The sequence below is a fragment of the Anarhichas minor genome, unplaced genomic scaffold (assembly GCF_050575085.1).
Source record: "Anarhichas minor isolate MPS153535 unplaced genomic scaffold, ASM5057508v1 ptg000094l, whole genome shotgun sequence".
Taxonomy (NCBI): domain Eukaryota; kingdom Metazoa; phylum Chordata; class Actinopteri; order Perciformes; family Anarhichadidae; genus Anarhichas; species Anarhichas minor.
Window position 1 is genome coordinate 671,832 of NW_027466540.1, and position 14,166 is coordinate 685,997.

General features: G+C 39.3%; 1 protein-coding gene and 2 long non-coding RNA genes across 3 annotated transcripts; 2 read left to right on the top strand and 1 right to left on the bottom strand.

Moving 5' to 3' along the window:
• The first annotated feature begins 4,397 nt into the window (after window positions 1–4,397).
• LOC142939173 (uncharacterized) lies at window positions 4,398–7,183 on the top strand. The gene is made up of 4 exons (XR_012949916.1): window positions 4,398–4,581; window positions 5,658–5,753; window positions 6,376–6,433; window positions 6,816–7,183. It is a non-coding gene; the product is annotated as an uncharacterized LOC142939173 (long non-coding RNA).
• LOC142939174 (uncharacterized) lies at window positions 5,477–6,426 on the bottom strand. Its single transcript, XR_012949917.1, has 3 exons — window positions 6,309–6,426; window positions 5,863–5,893; window positions 5,477–5,742 (listed from the first exon to the last, which is right to left on the bottom strand). It is a non-coding gene; the product is annotated as an uncharacterized LOC142939174 (long non-coding RNA).
• Window positions 7,184–8,740: 1,557 nt separating the features above from the next.
• Window positions 8,741–14,166, top strand: LOC142939172 (uncharacterized). Its single transcript, XM_076082393.1, has 10 exons — window positions 8,741–8,802; window positions 9,306–9,581; window positions 10,210–10,443; window positions 11,611–11,748; window positions 11,853–12,163; window positions 12,886–12,951; window positions 13,307–13,360; window positions 13,478–13,546; window positions 13,631–13,699; window positions 13,850–14,166. Exons 1-5 carry the CDS (start codon window positions 8,748–8,750, stop codon window positions 11,954–11,956), a joined length of 807 nt encoding a protein of 268 aa, XP_075938508.1. The 5' UTR covers window positions 8,741–8,747; the 3' UTR covers window positions 11,957–12,163; window positions 12,886–12,951; window positions 13,307–13,360; window positions 13,478–13,546; window positions 13,631–13,699; window positions 13,850–14,166.

A 14,166-nucleotide genomic window follows, 5' to 3' on the forward strand; every position in this document is an offset into this window, starting at 1 on the left:
TATGACAGAGAAGGAAACGCACTTCTCAGGGGAAAGTCTCCGCCCATTTGAAACAGTGCAGCCAATGAGAAAAGAGGAAAGGGCGTGATTGACGTCACAAAGAACCAATGGGATGATTCATAGAGTGCGATTGGAGCGTGTTGATGAGGAACCCGTTTTAAAGGTGATTTGGCCCAATCGCATCAGCGCGTTTTGATGGACAGGTACAATGAACCAATAGACGTCAAGGAATTCCAGGCTCCGCCCCGCCCCCGCGTTGAATTGACATGCCCGTTAGCCAATCACAGTTCATCAGCGCAAATCAACAGTTTTGTTTGATTCCAGCACTGTGAAAGTAAAACTGCATTATGTCAGATTACACGCGAAATATAAAAAATGTAATATGCCTATTGTTTTTAATCTTAATGTCTCAGGTGTGGGAAGAAGAAGTTATTAAATAACTCCACTGAGGGGCGCACAGGACATGATGGAACATCTCTTCCTCTTCTTTCAGCAGTGCAGCTGATGCAATAAAAACACACTCATTTATTTATGCTAATTAGCTAAAAACATGCAGTTAATAGTTCTTAGTGCAGGTAATCTGATTTTATTGTTGAAGGCACATGAGAGCGTTTTCCAAAATGTTCATAAAAAAACCGACATGTTTCCTAAATTAAATAAACCGGCCACTCTGTTTATTTAGAATTAACTGCTTTTAATGTGTTATTTTAAGTGTATTAAATGAAAATAAACCTCTGAAATAATAAAGTATATATAAAGTAAGTATCAGATCTGTAGCTCCGGCTACTTTCTGTTAAAACACCAACGCTGTAAAAGATCAACCGATTAGCACAGGATGTGAATAAAACCACATACACAAATATGGGAGCATAAGCATATAGTTGTGGTTTGACTCAAAGTCCGGCATCCAAAATTCAAATGATATCTCATGTTGGTTGTCTGTTTTGACATTTCCATAACGACCGCCATCTTTTCCAAACTTCTTGTTGACTGGTTATCACATTATTGAAAGAACATCCACTGAAATGTTTCACCAGTTAATATTTTGTCTGACATGTTGAAGGAAACCTGAATCAGATATTTCCCAACAGAAAACATTTGCATGCTTTTGGATAAATGACCTTCCACTACTCACACACTACTTGAACAGTAAAGAAGATAATTTGATGCCTGAACAGAAACAAGTGTCTGCTCACATTAAGAAGTTTCTTTACAGCCCAAACAGAATGTGAAAGGTACAATTATGTTGAATGTAGAAGTGTATTTCCTCCAAATCCTGCCTCCCTGGGTCGGCTGGGACATCTTGTTCTGTCCTAAAAAAGATGTATAATTGATAATGAAAAAATGTGTCACTCAGTGACTTCACAGTGGGTCTCTTCAAATAGGAAAAGCCTCTGTGTTGTTTTGTAACGAGGTAGGATCTATGAGAGCAGAGCTTTGGACGCATTTGATAGCTACCAACAGACATACAGGCGGCTAACACTTTCAACTGAAAGTATGTTTTCTAACAATCTGTTTTTGTATGTGGCATGTATTAAAAACAGAATGGAAGAAGAAAACAACAAAGGAGCAGAACATTTACCTACACGCTGTAAACTGTGAATGAAATAAGAAATAAGAGAACTCTGATGTCATCGGCCGGATTACAAACAACGAGACTTCATATAGAGAGGACATCTTCAGACTGGTGCTCAGAGAACAACCTGCTGCTCAACGTCAGTAAAATCAAGGAGCGGATTGTTGATTTAAGAATAAAGGAGGTGAAGACTCACAACCGTGTCTACATCAATGGAGCTGAGGTGGAGCGAGAGAAGAGTTTTAAGTTCCTGGGAATCAGCATCACAAACAACCCGACATGGTCCTCTCACGTCTCCATCCTGGTGAAGAAAGCTCATAAACGCTGCATTTCTTATGGAAACCTAAGAAGGACACTTTCCCGTGCCAAGTTCTTGTTAACTATTACAGAGAAGCAATATAAATCCTCCTGACTGGAAACATTACAAACTGTTATGGGATGCGTACGGCACAGGACAGGAGGGCTCTACAGCGGGTGATTAAAACCACCCAGAACGTCATTGGTACCATCTACTGAGCGTCAGTGATATTGGTGACATGAGGTGCCTGCAAAGTGCTATAAGGGGATATTCAAATACAAAACCCACCCGGACACAAGCTGTTCACCTGCTGCCGTCTAGAAAGAGATACAGAAGAATCAGCTGAGGAACCACCAGACTTCAGAACAGCTTCTTTCCTCTGACTGTAAGACTCCTTAATTCGTCTTCTGTCCTCCACATATGATATAGTCTTTTTTTGTGATCGGGGCATCTCTACAAGTTATATTTGCTCTCCTATTTATTCTGCTGAATCAAAACCATGATACAAACAGAACCAAGTCATGTGATCCGTTGCCCCCACAGCAACGGGGTCCAGCTGTTCAAATATGCTCCAACATCTTTGAGATAACCATCCACACCTGAATGCTCCGGTCAAGGTACAAAAGAAGGAACTAGATATCTGGATATAGTTGATGGTAATGATAATTTGAGTTAATTAGCTATATTAGAAAAAATTCTCAGAAATGCCTTAATGTGTCTTTTCTGTTTTCCTGCAGACGTCCAGCAGCTGTTGGTGGTTAAAGAAGAGGTTCCCCCTGAGCAGCAGGAGTGGAGCTCCAGTCTGGACCAGGAGGACCCAGAGCCCCCACACATTAAAGAGGACCAGGAGGACCCAGAGCCCCCACAGATTAAAGAGGAACAGGAGGACCCAGAGCCCCCACACATTAAAGAGGAACAGGAGGACCCAGAGCCCCCACAGATTAAAGAGGAACAGGAGGACCCAGAGCCCCCACACATTAAAGAGGACCAGGAGGACCCAGAGCCCCCACAGATTAAAGAGGAACAGGAGGACCCAGAGCCCCCACACATTAAAGAGGACCAGGAGGACCCAGAGCCCCCACAGATTAAAGAGGAACAGGAGGACCCAGAGCCCCCACACATTAAAGAGGAACAGGAGGACCCAGAGCCCCCACACATTAAAGAGGAACAGGAGGACCCAGAGCCCCGACACATTAAAGAGGACCAGGAGGAACTCTGGACGAGTCAGGAGGGAGAGCAGCTTCAAGGTCTGGAGGAGGCTGATGTGTATATTTGTATGTGTAGTTTGGGAGCTAAATGGGACTGCAATTCGCATTTCACTGTGAAACCCTGTTGTACAATGACAATAAAATACCCTTCAATAGTCAGAAGATCTCGACTTCAGAGTGAAGAGGATGCAGCCGAGTATGAGCACGGTGAATGACGTAGGCATACGCCCCCCCCCCCCCCCCCCCCTCTTTACCGTCAGTGTATAAACTCACATAAAACCTTCAAGTTGGACTAAAACAGCATTTGTTGACGCATGAACTCATATGTTTACATGAAAAACATCAGTGCTCATCGACTATAAAAAGATGTGTGTCAAAGGTATTTGTTTTTTTTAGAAACACTAAACCACAAAGTTCCGGTCCTCGTCTTAAAAAGAGGAATTAACTGAAGATACTGAATCACTTCAGTCAAGAGGAGGATGAATATCTGCAGCTGCCTGCTAGCCTTAGTGCTGGGCTGGAACGCCACCGCAGGTATAAGGACTTTAATCAGTTTATCTTCAACATTTTTTATTGGTTACATTTCTTCCACTGGCTTTTATTCTGAAACTCAACTTTATTCAATAGATTCATAATCATGCTAATAATAATAATAATAATAAGGAACCAATTTCCCCACAGGACAAATAGAGTATCCATCTAATAATTCATAAAGTACATGCAGTCTGCACTAAAATATATATATATATATATATATATATATATATTTATATATATATATATATATATATATATATATATATACATATATGGTCTTGTATAGTTGACTTATAAGGCAGAAACACCAATTAACAATATTCAACATACAGTCACTGCATGTGACAGTTAAATAAGAACTTTCTTATTTATTGTAATTTTGTTTGTTTTGCAGAAATAATCCATGAAACAGTCGAGGTAAAGACCTCAGTCTCTCTACGTTGTCCTCACTCTGTGGGCATCGTGACGTGGAGCAGAGAGAGTAATGGACGTAAAGTTGACATTCTGACAGTTGGTGACACAGACAGAAGACACATTGATGACCCGTACAAACGATACAGTTCATTGGCAGATAAGTCTCTGCACATTCGCAGAGTTACCGTCTCAGACTCTGGAAGATACTTCTGTAACAGTGAAGCAGCTGTGGAGCTGACGGTGATCCCACCAGGTAACATCTCACTCATGTACGCTACAAAAGATTGTGTCGTAACAAATCAAATATCCTGTTTATGAAATAGAAGTCTGCATTTCTGATGTAACAGTGTTTGTGGTCGTTTTGAGTCTCTTTGTGGTCGTTTTGAGTCTCTCTGTAGCTCTTCCACCTGTTCAGTACTCCATCCATACCAAGAGCATAAGTTCAACTGCATCTCCTACCTTAAATATACATTTCCACACAGGTTACAAGGTACCAACAGCAGCAGCAGCTGTAACAACGTTCCCATCATGGACTCTGACAGAAACAGGTACAGACACTGTGGACGACAATGAAGAGACAGAGAAACACAAAAACAAAAGCTGAACAAAAACTTAATGAACAAGATGAGAAGGATCGAAATGTTTGCAAAATTCAAACTTGCAGTTACATTAACTCAGTGGTTCTCAAACTTGTTCTGTCACGCCCCACTTTGGAGGAAGAAAAATGTTCATGCCCCACTGCCCACAAAAAATAGCTTATTGTGGCTGCAATTCACCTGTTTTGCACTGAATATCTTTCTAAGATAATAACAATAAACTGCAACCTGTGAAAAACTAAACAAAACAAGTTCAAATATTTGGCAATAAAGAGTTTTACTGAGTTTTACACTGCGTATCAAAACAACAATAACGTGCAACCTGTGCAAAACTAAACAAAATGCTCCAGATGTGTGTCACACATATCTGGAGCATTTTATTTTAAATATGAGCTTTAGTTAAAATGTAGCATTCTAAAAGTAAAATAGCTGATTTAACAGCATGTGGGACTGTTGGGACTGTTGGTCCACTGGCTGTGGTCATCACAGTGAACAGTGTGATGAGAGGACATGTGAGCCCTTGTTGCTGTAGTTCATCTCATGGAGCAGAGGCTGCATGTAGCATAGCCTGCCTTATCAATGTATTTAAAACACTGACAGCAGGAAGCTGTTCTCACGTCTGTTTAAACCTCCACCTTTATCCAGGCCCAGCTCCACCTTTATGCTGGCCAGTTGGCTGGCCAGTTGACCCCCATCCCAAAAAAACCAACCTCTACGGATCTACACGATTCACGTGGATGATATATTTTGATTCAAAACGGCGAATTTCGCCGAAAAGCGACAAGTTTGCAGGTATGAATAAAGTTCTTGAAATAAAAAAATTCTGCATTTCCCCCTGCGCCCCACCTGCAATACCGCCGCACCCCACTAGGGCGCGCCCCACAGTTTGAGAACCACTGCCTTAACTCAATTCCATTATTTAAACATGATTGTAACAGTGAAATGATGAATGCAGACATTGATGCCTGAACATTGATAATAACTGGTGATGGATGACCATCTGGTTCTGAAGCTCTCTTTTCTTCCAGCGACTCCTCCTCTGTGGCACGTGTGTGTTCGTACAGCGCTTGGATTCCTCTATCTGGTGATCATGGTCGGCATCACGGTCACCACCTGGAGAAAAGGTGAATAGAGTTGGATGTTGAAGCGGTTTTGTGCTTCTGAAAATGTCAAAACTCAAAACTCAATTGAGATTTTCAAATTTGGAGAAAATGGTGGAAGAGATCTACAGACCTTTGTATTCATGGTGTAGCTGAAGCACCACCTACAGGTGAAATGTCATCAAATCCATCAGCACACATCAACATTGACATGAGCACATGTCATGGAATTATGTCAGATACAACATTTACAAAAATCACAGAAAATGGTCACAAGGCTCGTCTAATATAAAGATTTATTTTAAAATCTGGGGTAAAAGTGGTAAAATAGTCACAAAATCTATCTAGGTCACATGAACTAGTTTAATCTGATTTTGGTTTATTTGTCTGTCACCATTTAAAGATTATTTTTGCTGCTGAACGTCACAGTTAAGGAATTATAACTCCAGAGTAAGACAGTATTTAAACGACCACATGGGGCGCTATTGCTATCAGATCTGAACAACTTTCTATATTCTGCAAACAAACAAACAAACAAAGTTGGAGTTCAGAAACCATCAACATGTTTCTAATAATTACCATAAACATGTTTTAAATGTTGACACTGACTGAAATGATCTCCATGTTTATCTTCTCTCTTCTGCAGCTCGACAGATAGAAACAGGAAATGATCTCTGATCCTCCATCAGGCAGAAACAAGAGCGGTAAGAACTCAAAGAGCATCGTCCTCATTCAGGAAACAGTCATTCAACACCGTTACATGAATACAGTCTTTTCAAAATAAACTTCCGTCTTCAACCTCAACCAACTACATCAGTAAAATCCTGCTTTTACGTTAATACACAAGTAATAATGAACTAATGAATATTTAACAGTAGAACAGTCACAGGTTTTATACTTTAACTACATTTTCCTGATAAATACTTTTAAGTAATATGTAATATTTTCAAAGAAATGTCTTTTATCTCCGTATCAAGATAAATGCCTGAACATCTTCTGTACTGATTGATGTTTGATTATGAACTTGTCCTCCATCACCTCCTCCATCACCTCCAGCTCCTCCTCCATCACCTCCACCTCCTCCAGCTCCTCCAGCTCCTCCTCCAGCTCCTCCATCACCTCCTCCAGCTCCTCCTCATCTGTGGCCAATTCTTCTTCTGCTGATTGTCGATTGACGTCTCCGTTGTCATTTTCTGGCAGCTGGAGAACATCAACCAAACTGAAAAAGCGGTTTTGAGACTATAAATTATGTATATGATGGGAAATACTGCAACATTTTATATTTATGTTATTTATGCTCAGCAGCTTTGAATCAGAATCTGTTCTATTTAAAAGAATAGTTCTACATTTGAAGCGTACATATTCACGTTTAGACTCAGAGTGCATTTGTTTGTCATATAAAAGAGGGTTTATGAATACAAATGTTATCAAAATAAAGTTATTTATGGAGAACACCTAACTCCTGTTTGTTCTTTGTTCATGAATAATTATATGTAAGTCATAATCATGATCAGAGAGTGAAAGCTGTTTAAATATGTGATGTTTCTGTAGCACCACTTATATATAGCTGCTATATTAAAGCTGAAATTAAATGAATGTTGAGTCGTCAAAAACACTTAAATAAGTGGAACGAAGGAACTGTGAGACAAAACATGCAGTGAAGCCTGAACGGCCACATGGTGGCGCTGTGGCTGCATGGAATCACAAAGAGATTACATTTAAAATTCAAAAAGTATTCTGAGATGTTTTGTTAAAGTGTAAATTCACCCAAAGGTCCAAAAACTGAGCTTAAGAGGCGTTCAGGGACATGACTTAGTTAGGTTCAGACCACAAACATGACTTAGTTAGGTTAAGGCAACAACAATACTTGGTTATGTTTAGGGACTTGTCAGAGATTAACTTGTGACTTGCAAAGCAAAGACTCGGGCCCACCTGTGGTACTTACAGTAAATTACCGTAAAAGGAGTTGAATAAAAAGCTCGTCATGTGTTTCTTAACTCTGATCTTTCTGCTGAAACAAAAACCACCAAAATGTTTCCCCACAGTTCACCACCAGCTGTTGTCTCTGTGTTCAGCTGCTGTATCGTGTGTCTTTATCTCAGCATGTCCGCTCTCATGGTTCACTTTGACTCTATTCTGGTTATTGAATTGTGGTTGAATCTGCATGCTGACATTAAGTGCAACTGTTTTTTTATGTTTTATTAGATTTTTCCACTTTTATTGAATGTTTTTCAACCAGCTGACCTGACATTAGGCCTACACTACGCTGACCTGACATTAGACCTACACTACGCTGACCTGACATTAGACCTACACTACGCTGACCTGACATTAGACCTACACTACGCTGACCTGACATTAGACCTACACTACGCTGACCTGACATTAGGACTACACTACATTTATGAGTATCCCCTTAAGTTACAAGAATCATGAAAGTACATCAACCTAATCAAATATGCTGATCTACTTTGAGCTACTTTTAGAGATAATGAGAGATGGGATAAAGTTTCAGAAAGAAAGAGAAATATAACACACAAAAAGAACAACCTCATTTTTAATTCTACTTTAATTTCATATCGTTAAGAGTCGATCAACAGCGTTGAGATGAAGAGCCGATATATCCATCAGGAGCTGGTGGAGACCAAAGCAGAGCTAAAGGACAGCACATATTTGACTCATTCGCTGTAAACACATTTGTTAATAAAAGGTTGAAATATGTATTTTCTGCTTCTTTCACATCAAGTGCATCAGTGAGGATTATGACTCATGAACACATCTGAGGTCTAAACGTTAATAAAAGTAATTTGAGCTACTGACACTTTATTAATCGTGAGTTAAATCATATTAAAATAAGAGGAAACACAAGTATTCATTATGAAAGCTTTAATATGATTTCATATTGTGGTTTTTCTTCTGTAAGTGGAAGTAAACATTTACGCCCAGACAGCCGAGTTCCTGTTCTCACTTCAGATGGAAACTGTGGTCACTGATCAGTCCGTCTGTGTGAAGAGGAGGATGAACATCTGCAGCTGCCTGCTAGCCTTAGTGCTGGGGTGGAACGCCACCGCAGGTAAGCACTCTTCAGATGATCAGTTTTAATATTGTTGTTTGAATTGTTTCATGAGAGTGTGTGATGTTTGTAGTTCAACTGCAACCAAGTGTTAGCGAGAGACTCAACAGCCGATGATCGTCTGTGAGAGTTACTCACTCAGTTTGGAGGCGACGGGATCGTTTCTAGATGGTAAACCTAGATCTGTGAAAACCTGACGACCGATCCTCATCTGAACCTCCGGGTCAATGTCTGACCTCAACCGTCTCACCAGAGTTTAGTACATCGAGGGTTAACATCGAGGCTGATTCAGGGACAGCGTGTCAGTTTACACTCGTCTTTTCAAAGTAAACTACTTGTATGTTTAGGAGACAAAAGTACGTATTTAGGATTAGACAACTAAAGTACTTAAGTACTTTAATTATCGTTGACTTGGTCTCCTGAGTTATTTACAATATTAAATCATCAATATTGAAATTCTGAGAACAGATGTTGGTTTATTGTAAATTTTGTTTGTTTTGCAGAAATAATCCATGAAACAGTCGAGGTAAAGACCTCAGTCTCTCTACGTTGTCCTCACTCTGTGGGCACCGTGACGTGGAGCAGAGAGAGTAATGGAAGTAAAGTTGACATTCTGACAGTTGAAGTTGACGAGGAAATAAAACACATTCATGACCCACAGAAACGATACAGTTCATTGGCAGATAAGTCTCTGTACATTGGCAGAGTTACCGTCTCAGACTCTGGAAGATACTTCTGTAACAGTGAAGCAGCTGTGGAGCTGACGGTGATCCCACCAGGTAACATCTCACTCATGAGGTCTCTTCCTGTTTTAGCATCGCGTCCCTGAGCTAAATGCTTTATGTTCCTGAAACTTTGTTACATTAATGTAATTGTACATTTCTAGTTTTTATACCTTTAGCTGCGACTACATTCATATTTACTTCTCGGTTCTGTAGCTGAGAAGCTTTTTGGTGTACTTCTGCATTTCTGGGTATTTGTTGCAAAATAGTCATTTTATTTTTATTCTTAAAGATTTCAACACGCTTCACTGAAAATAAAGTGCATTACTACATTAATATTTATAAAACTGCAAACTATCACATATTGAAACTGAGCTTCTCACGAAGGAAAGAAGTTACGAAAGACGTAGAAATTCAGTCATTTTCTTTGAAGGTCTTAAAACTTACTGAAGGGAATGCTAATTGGTGAGAGGAAATTATGAGTTCTTACAAAGATCATTTATTTAATCATTTTTAAATAAAGGAACTATATACACTGTAAAATAAATAAGTCCTCTAAAATCTCATGTACATGAAGAACATGTTAAATGGAAATACTCCTTAAACGTCATATTCTTTATCATGAATACATGTGATGAGTTTATGATGGTGCATTATAAAACATGAATGTTTTTTGTGTGTACAGGAACAACTAGACTTCATGCTACAGAGGGGACAAGAGTCACTCTGACGTGTCCTCCTGATGGAGGATCAGATATTAAGATATGGAGCAGCAGAAACATTGATGAAATAAAACACCAGAGTGGATTTTATGCTTCACCTGTTAACCAGACGTTGACTATAACGTATGTGGAGCTGAAACACTCTGGACTTTACTACTGTGATGGAAAACCTGCTGCGTATCTGATCGTGACCAAAGGTGAGACACAAGAAGTCAGAGAGGAGCAAAGAAATATGTGCCGAAGTAAAAAAGCAGACTTCTTAGAGGATTGTTCATCCCTTAACTCCCAGAGACACCACAGCTTGTCATCTTAAACTTTTCCATTTAGGTGCACCCATAGAAATAGAGTAGAAGTAGTCCAGACATTCCCATTCAAATCAACGTGGCAGGATGGTCAAAGCGGCGGACATTTTTATGTGTTCTTTACGTTGCCATTGCAGCCGTGGTAGTGGTGAGATTTTGCAGGAACGACTAAAACAAGCTGTGGAGTAGTAACGTTATGAAGTGTGGCGAGCCAGTCAATGAGTAAACTGTAACAACTTAATGCTTCATCCAAACACTCAGTTTTCTTATTTTCCATAACCAGTGTAGCATTAAAGCACGGTGGACGTAGCAATCCACCTGGCTAGCTAGCTAGCTAGCTTGTTCATTCCACCATGCTTTAATGCTACACTGGTGACAGAAAATCAGCCAAACAGCAGGTCTAACAGTCCCTCCGCCTCACTAACCACCGCTGTGGAGAAGGACAAGCTAACTAGCTAACTAGCCAGCCATTCATGTCCGAAGCTGCGAACATGTTATCTATGTTTCTATATTAATATAATATCAGGGTTTGAGCCAATCAGAGGCCGAGTAGGAGGCAGGTCTTTGCAGAATGTAGTTTGGTGCGGGAAAAAAAAAGGTTAATGTGAAAACCCCCAAAAAACAGTTCAGTTCAGTCAAACTAAACCAAACTGATTTAACAGATCTAAGACGTTAATCAGTGAGCGTTAGACGTGCCAGTTGGTGGATTCTGTTACCTTTGGAACAGACTAGCTGTTTCCCCCCGTTTTCAGTCATTATGCTAAGCTAACCAGCTGCAGACTTTAGCTGATTATTCATAGTGACATTCTCTATTCCTTTAAACAGATAACACAAAAAAAATAACCTCAACCAAGAGGTGTAATGGTAGTTCCTTCTTGTATTTTAATCAAGCAAACATCCTCTGCATTCAAATGGTTTAAGTTGTGAGAAAGTTGTGTCGCTAAATGACACCCATTAAAGTAGAAAACCACAGCCTTTTCCTCCGCTCAAAATGAGTGTGATGACTCTGATGTCAAGAGCTTTTTCGTGCTGTGTATTTATGTCTTCTCTCTCACACTGAAGGCCAAACCACAACCTCAACTATCACGCCTAAAACAAGACCAACAGCAACAAGTGTACCATCAACTACACCCCTGACTAATGAAGACACGACTTCAACAACAAAAAGACACAAAAAGAAAGACAGAAAGAACAAGAACAGTAAGATGAAACACATCTTAACATGAAATTAAATTTATGAAAAGGTGATCAATCTGAGAGAGCTGGTAAAATATAAAATATTTGTACTCCTCTGCCCCACACAGAAGGTAACAACGCAACAACAAGCTCAACAACAACAACAAAAGGAACAACTTCAACAACAGCTACAACATTAGCAACGGGGTCAAACACACGTAGAACTATATAATAATAACAACATGTAAATAATATAATAACACTCTTTGGGTAACACTCAGCTGTGTTTCTAGATGACATGTTGTAAGTTATTAATTCTTACTTTGTCTTCCAGCAAAGGACCCACCTCTTCATTTAGTGTTTGGAATAGTCACCTTCCTCCTCCTCATCATCATCGTCGTCTTCTACTTTGCTTGGAGACGCAGGATTAAAAGACGAGGTGAATCAAACTTCACCTGTATAAACATCAAAGCAATATGAATAATAATGAATTCATTCATATTTAAAAAAAATTGAGCAAATCAATGGACAATAAATACATAATATAAAATTATAATGAGCTCTGATAGCTATAATAGAGCAGAGATAGTTTAAGTAATAAAGATAAATTATGCATTAAATTCCTCCATTTTGGATTCTGTGGCTCTCTAATCAAGTAGGTTTGTGCATGGTCAACACGTAGGTTAACGCTGAGTAACGTCATGGTTAATGTAGTAACAGGGTTAACGCTGTGTAACGTCACGGTCAACGCTGTGTAACGTCACGGTTAACGTTGTGAAAAAGGTCACGGTCAACGTTGTGAAACGGTCACGGTTAACGTAGTAACACGGGGTGTGCCGTACTGCTGGAGAGAACTGCTCAGGTTCTTCCCAAACTTCTAGAAATGTTTGTCAAAGTTAATGTTACATAGAAAGTAAAGGTAAGCGTAGAAAATTGAACACTTCTTAGGACAGCTTGCATTGAAATACATGAGCTGCAGCAGTAATTTTTACTTGCGGTACTTCCCAAGGTTCGTGTATTATACACAACATCATGCTTATGTCACTCTACATTAAGGCCCAATGTGACACCGCTCTGTGTGTTTGTCATCAGGCTTTAAAGCTGATAATCAGTAGTAACTCAGAAGATTACTAATATAGTGTTAACAATCTTTTTCCACAGGACGTGCAGAAATATGTCCTGTCTATGAGGAGATACAGGATAGAGTCGTGTTCCAGCCGACAAATGGTGAGAAATGTTCCTTATTTTTTTAAAGACAGACAACTTCCTTTTTCTATTATGATCGAGGCTGAAACTGTACATTGTTGTTATTTCTGCTTGAATGGTGTGGTGACATTTCTGATTTTTTTAATATATATATATATATATATATATATATATATATATATATATATATTTTAACCATCTAATTCAAAAATATTCCATCTGCTTCATAAAAAACTTTTACCTTTTTCCTGAAGTGCATGTGCAAAGATAATAAAAAACACATACAAGGTTTATGGACATGTTTAGATATAAATGTTATTTTCTACTGTGTTATATATTTATACACAAAATGCATTGACATGTTCATCTTTGACAGGCGGAGGAAGCTTGGCAGGAACAACAGCTTCATACTGCATGACAGATTTTCAAGGTAAATAATTACACATATTTTACCGACTACCCTTAAGAAGACAAAAGCTGATAAATCTTAAAGTCTTAAAGTGTTTTAGTTTGGTAAATAATGTTTGTTGGTAAAACGTTTCAATAGATGGATCGCACCATAACGATCCCATGTACTCCACCATCCCTGATCTTCCACCAGTGGAGAAGAAAAGCGGTAAAAACTGAGCTCTCATCAGCATTTGACCAAATATTGTAGTTTCATACAGTAAATATTCATTATATTTCATTTTTCTCACAGAGACATCGCTACCTAATGACTCCACTTATTCCTTGATCGGCAACCCATTGAGTGGTGGAATGAATAAAGGTAACGTGAACACATAGGTGCTGTAGGTTTAGTGGTTCCAAGAGCCATTAAAGTATGAATCATGTATTCTATATTATCAAAATACTGAATGAGATGCAGATGGTAATTTACAGATTTAACTAAATTCTGAATTGTTTTCTCAATCTACAGGTTCGTCACAGCTCCCTGAAAACACATATTTTTTAGTGGAGAAACCCAAAAAATATGGAAACGACCCGGACAATCATCTTTAAGTTCTCGGTATTGGCAGTCGAGATTAGAGGCCTTTACACACCGGGGTCCTGCTGCCGTCTTCGGACCAGGCAGCAGCCTCCGGATCTAAAGAGTGAAGCCAAAGCTTCATGTGTTGAAGCTGCATTCTCTCTAGTGTCCACCAGGGGGCGACTCCTCTGGTTGTATAGAAGTCTATGAGAAAATGACTCTACTTCTCTCTTGATTTATTACCTCAGTAAACATTGTAAACATGA

What these genes read in the sequence shown, in the direction of transcription:
- LOC142939172 (XM_076082393.1), top strand. Translation starts at nt 8,748, where the DNA reads ATGAACATCTGCAGCTGCCTGCTAGCCTTAGTGCTGGGGTGGAACGCC. An exon ending in GTATCTGATCGTGACCAAAG is followed by an intron (nt 10,444 to 11,610) that starts GTGAGACACAAG and finishes CTCACACTGAAG; the next exon opens with GCCAAACCACAACCTCAACT. An exon ending in AGACAGAAAGAACAAGAACA is followed by an intron (nt 11,749 to 11,852) that starts GTAAGATGAAAC and finishes TGCCCCACACAG; the next exon opens with AAGGTAACAACGCAACAACA.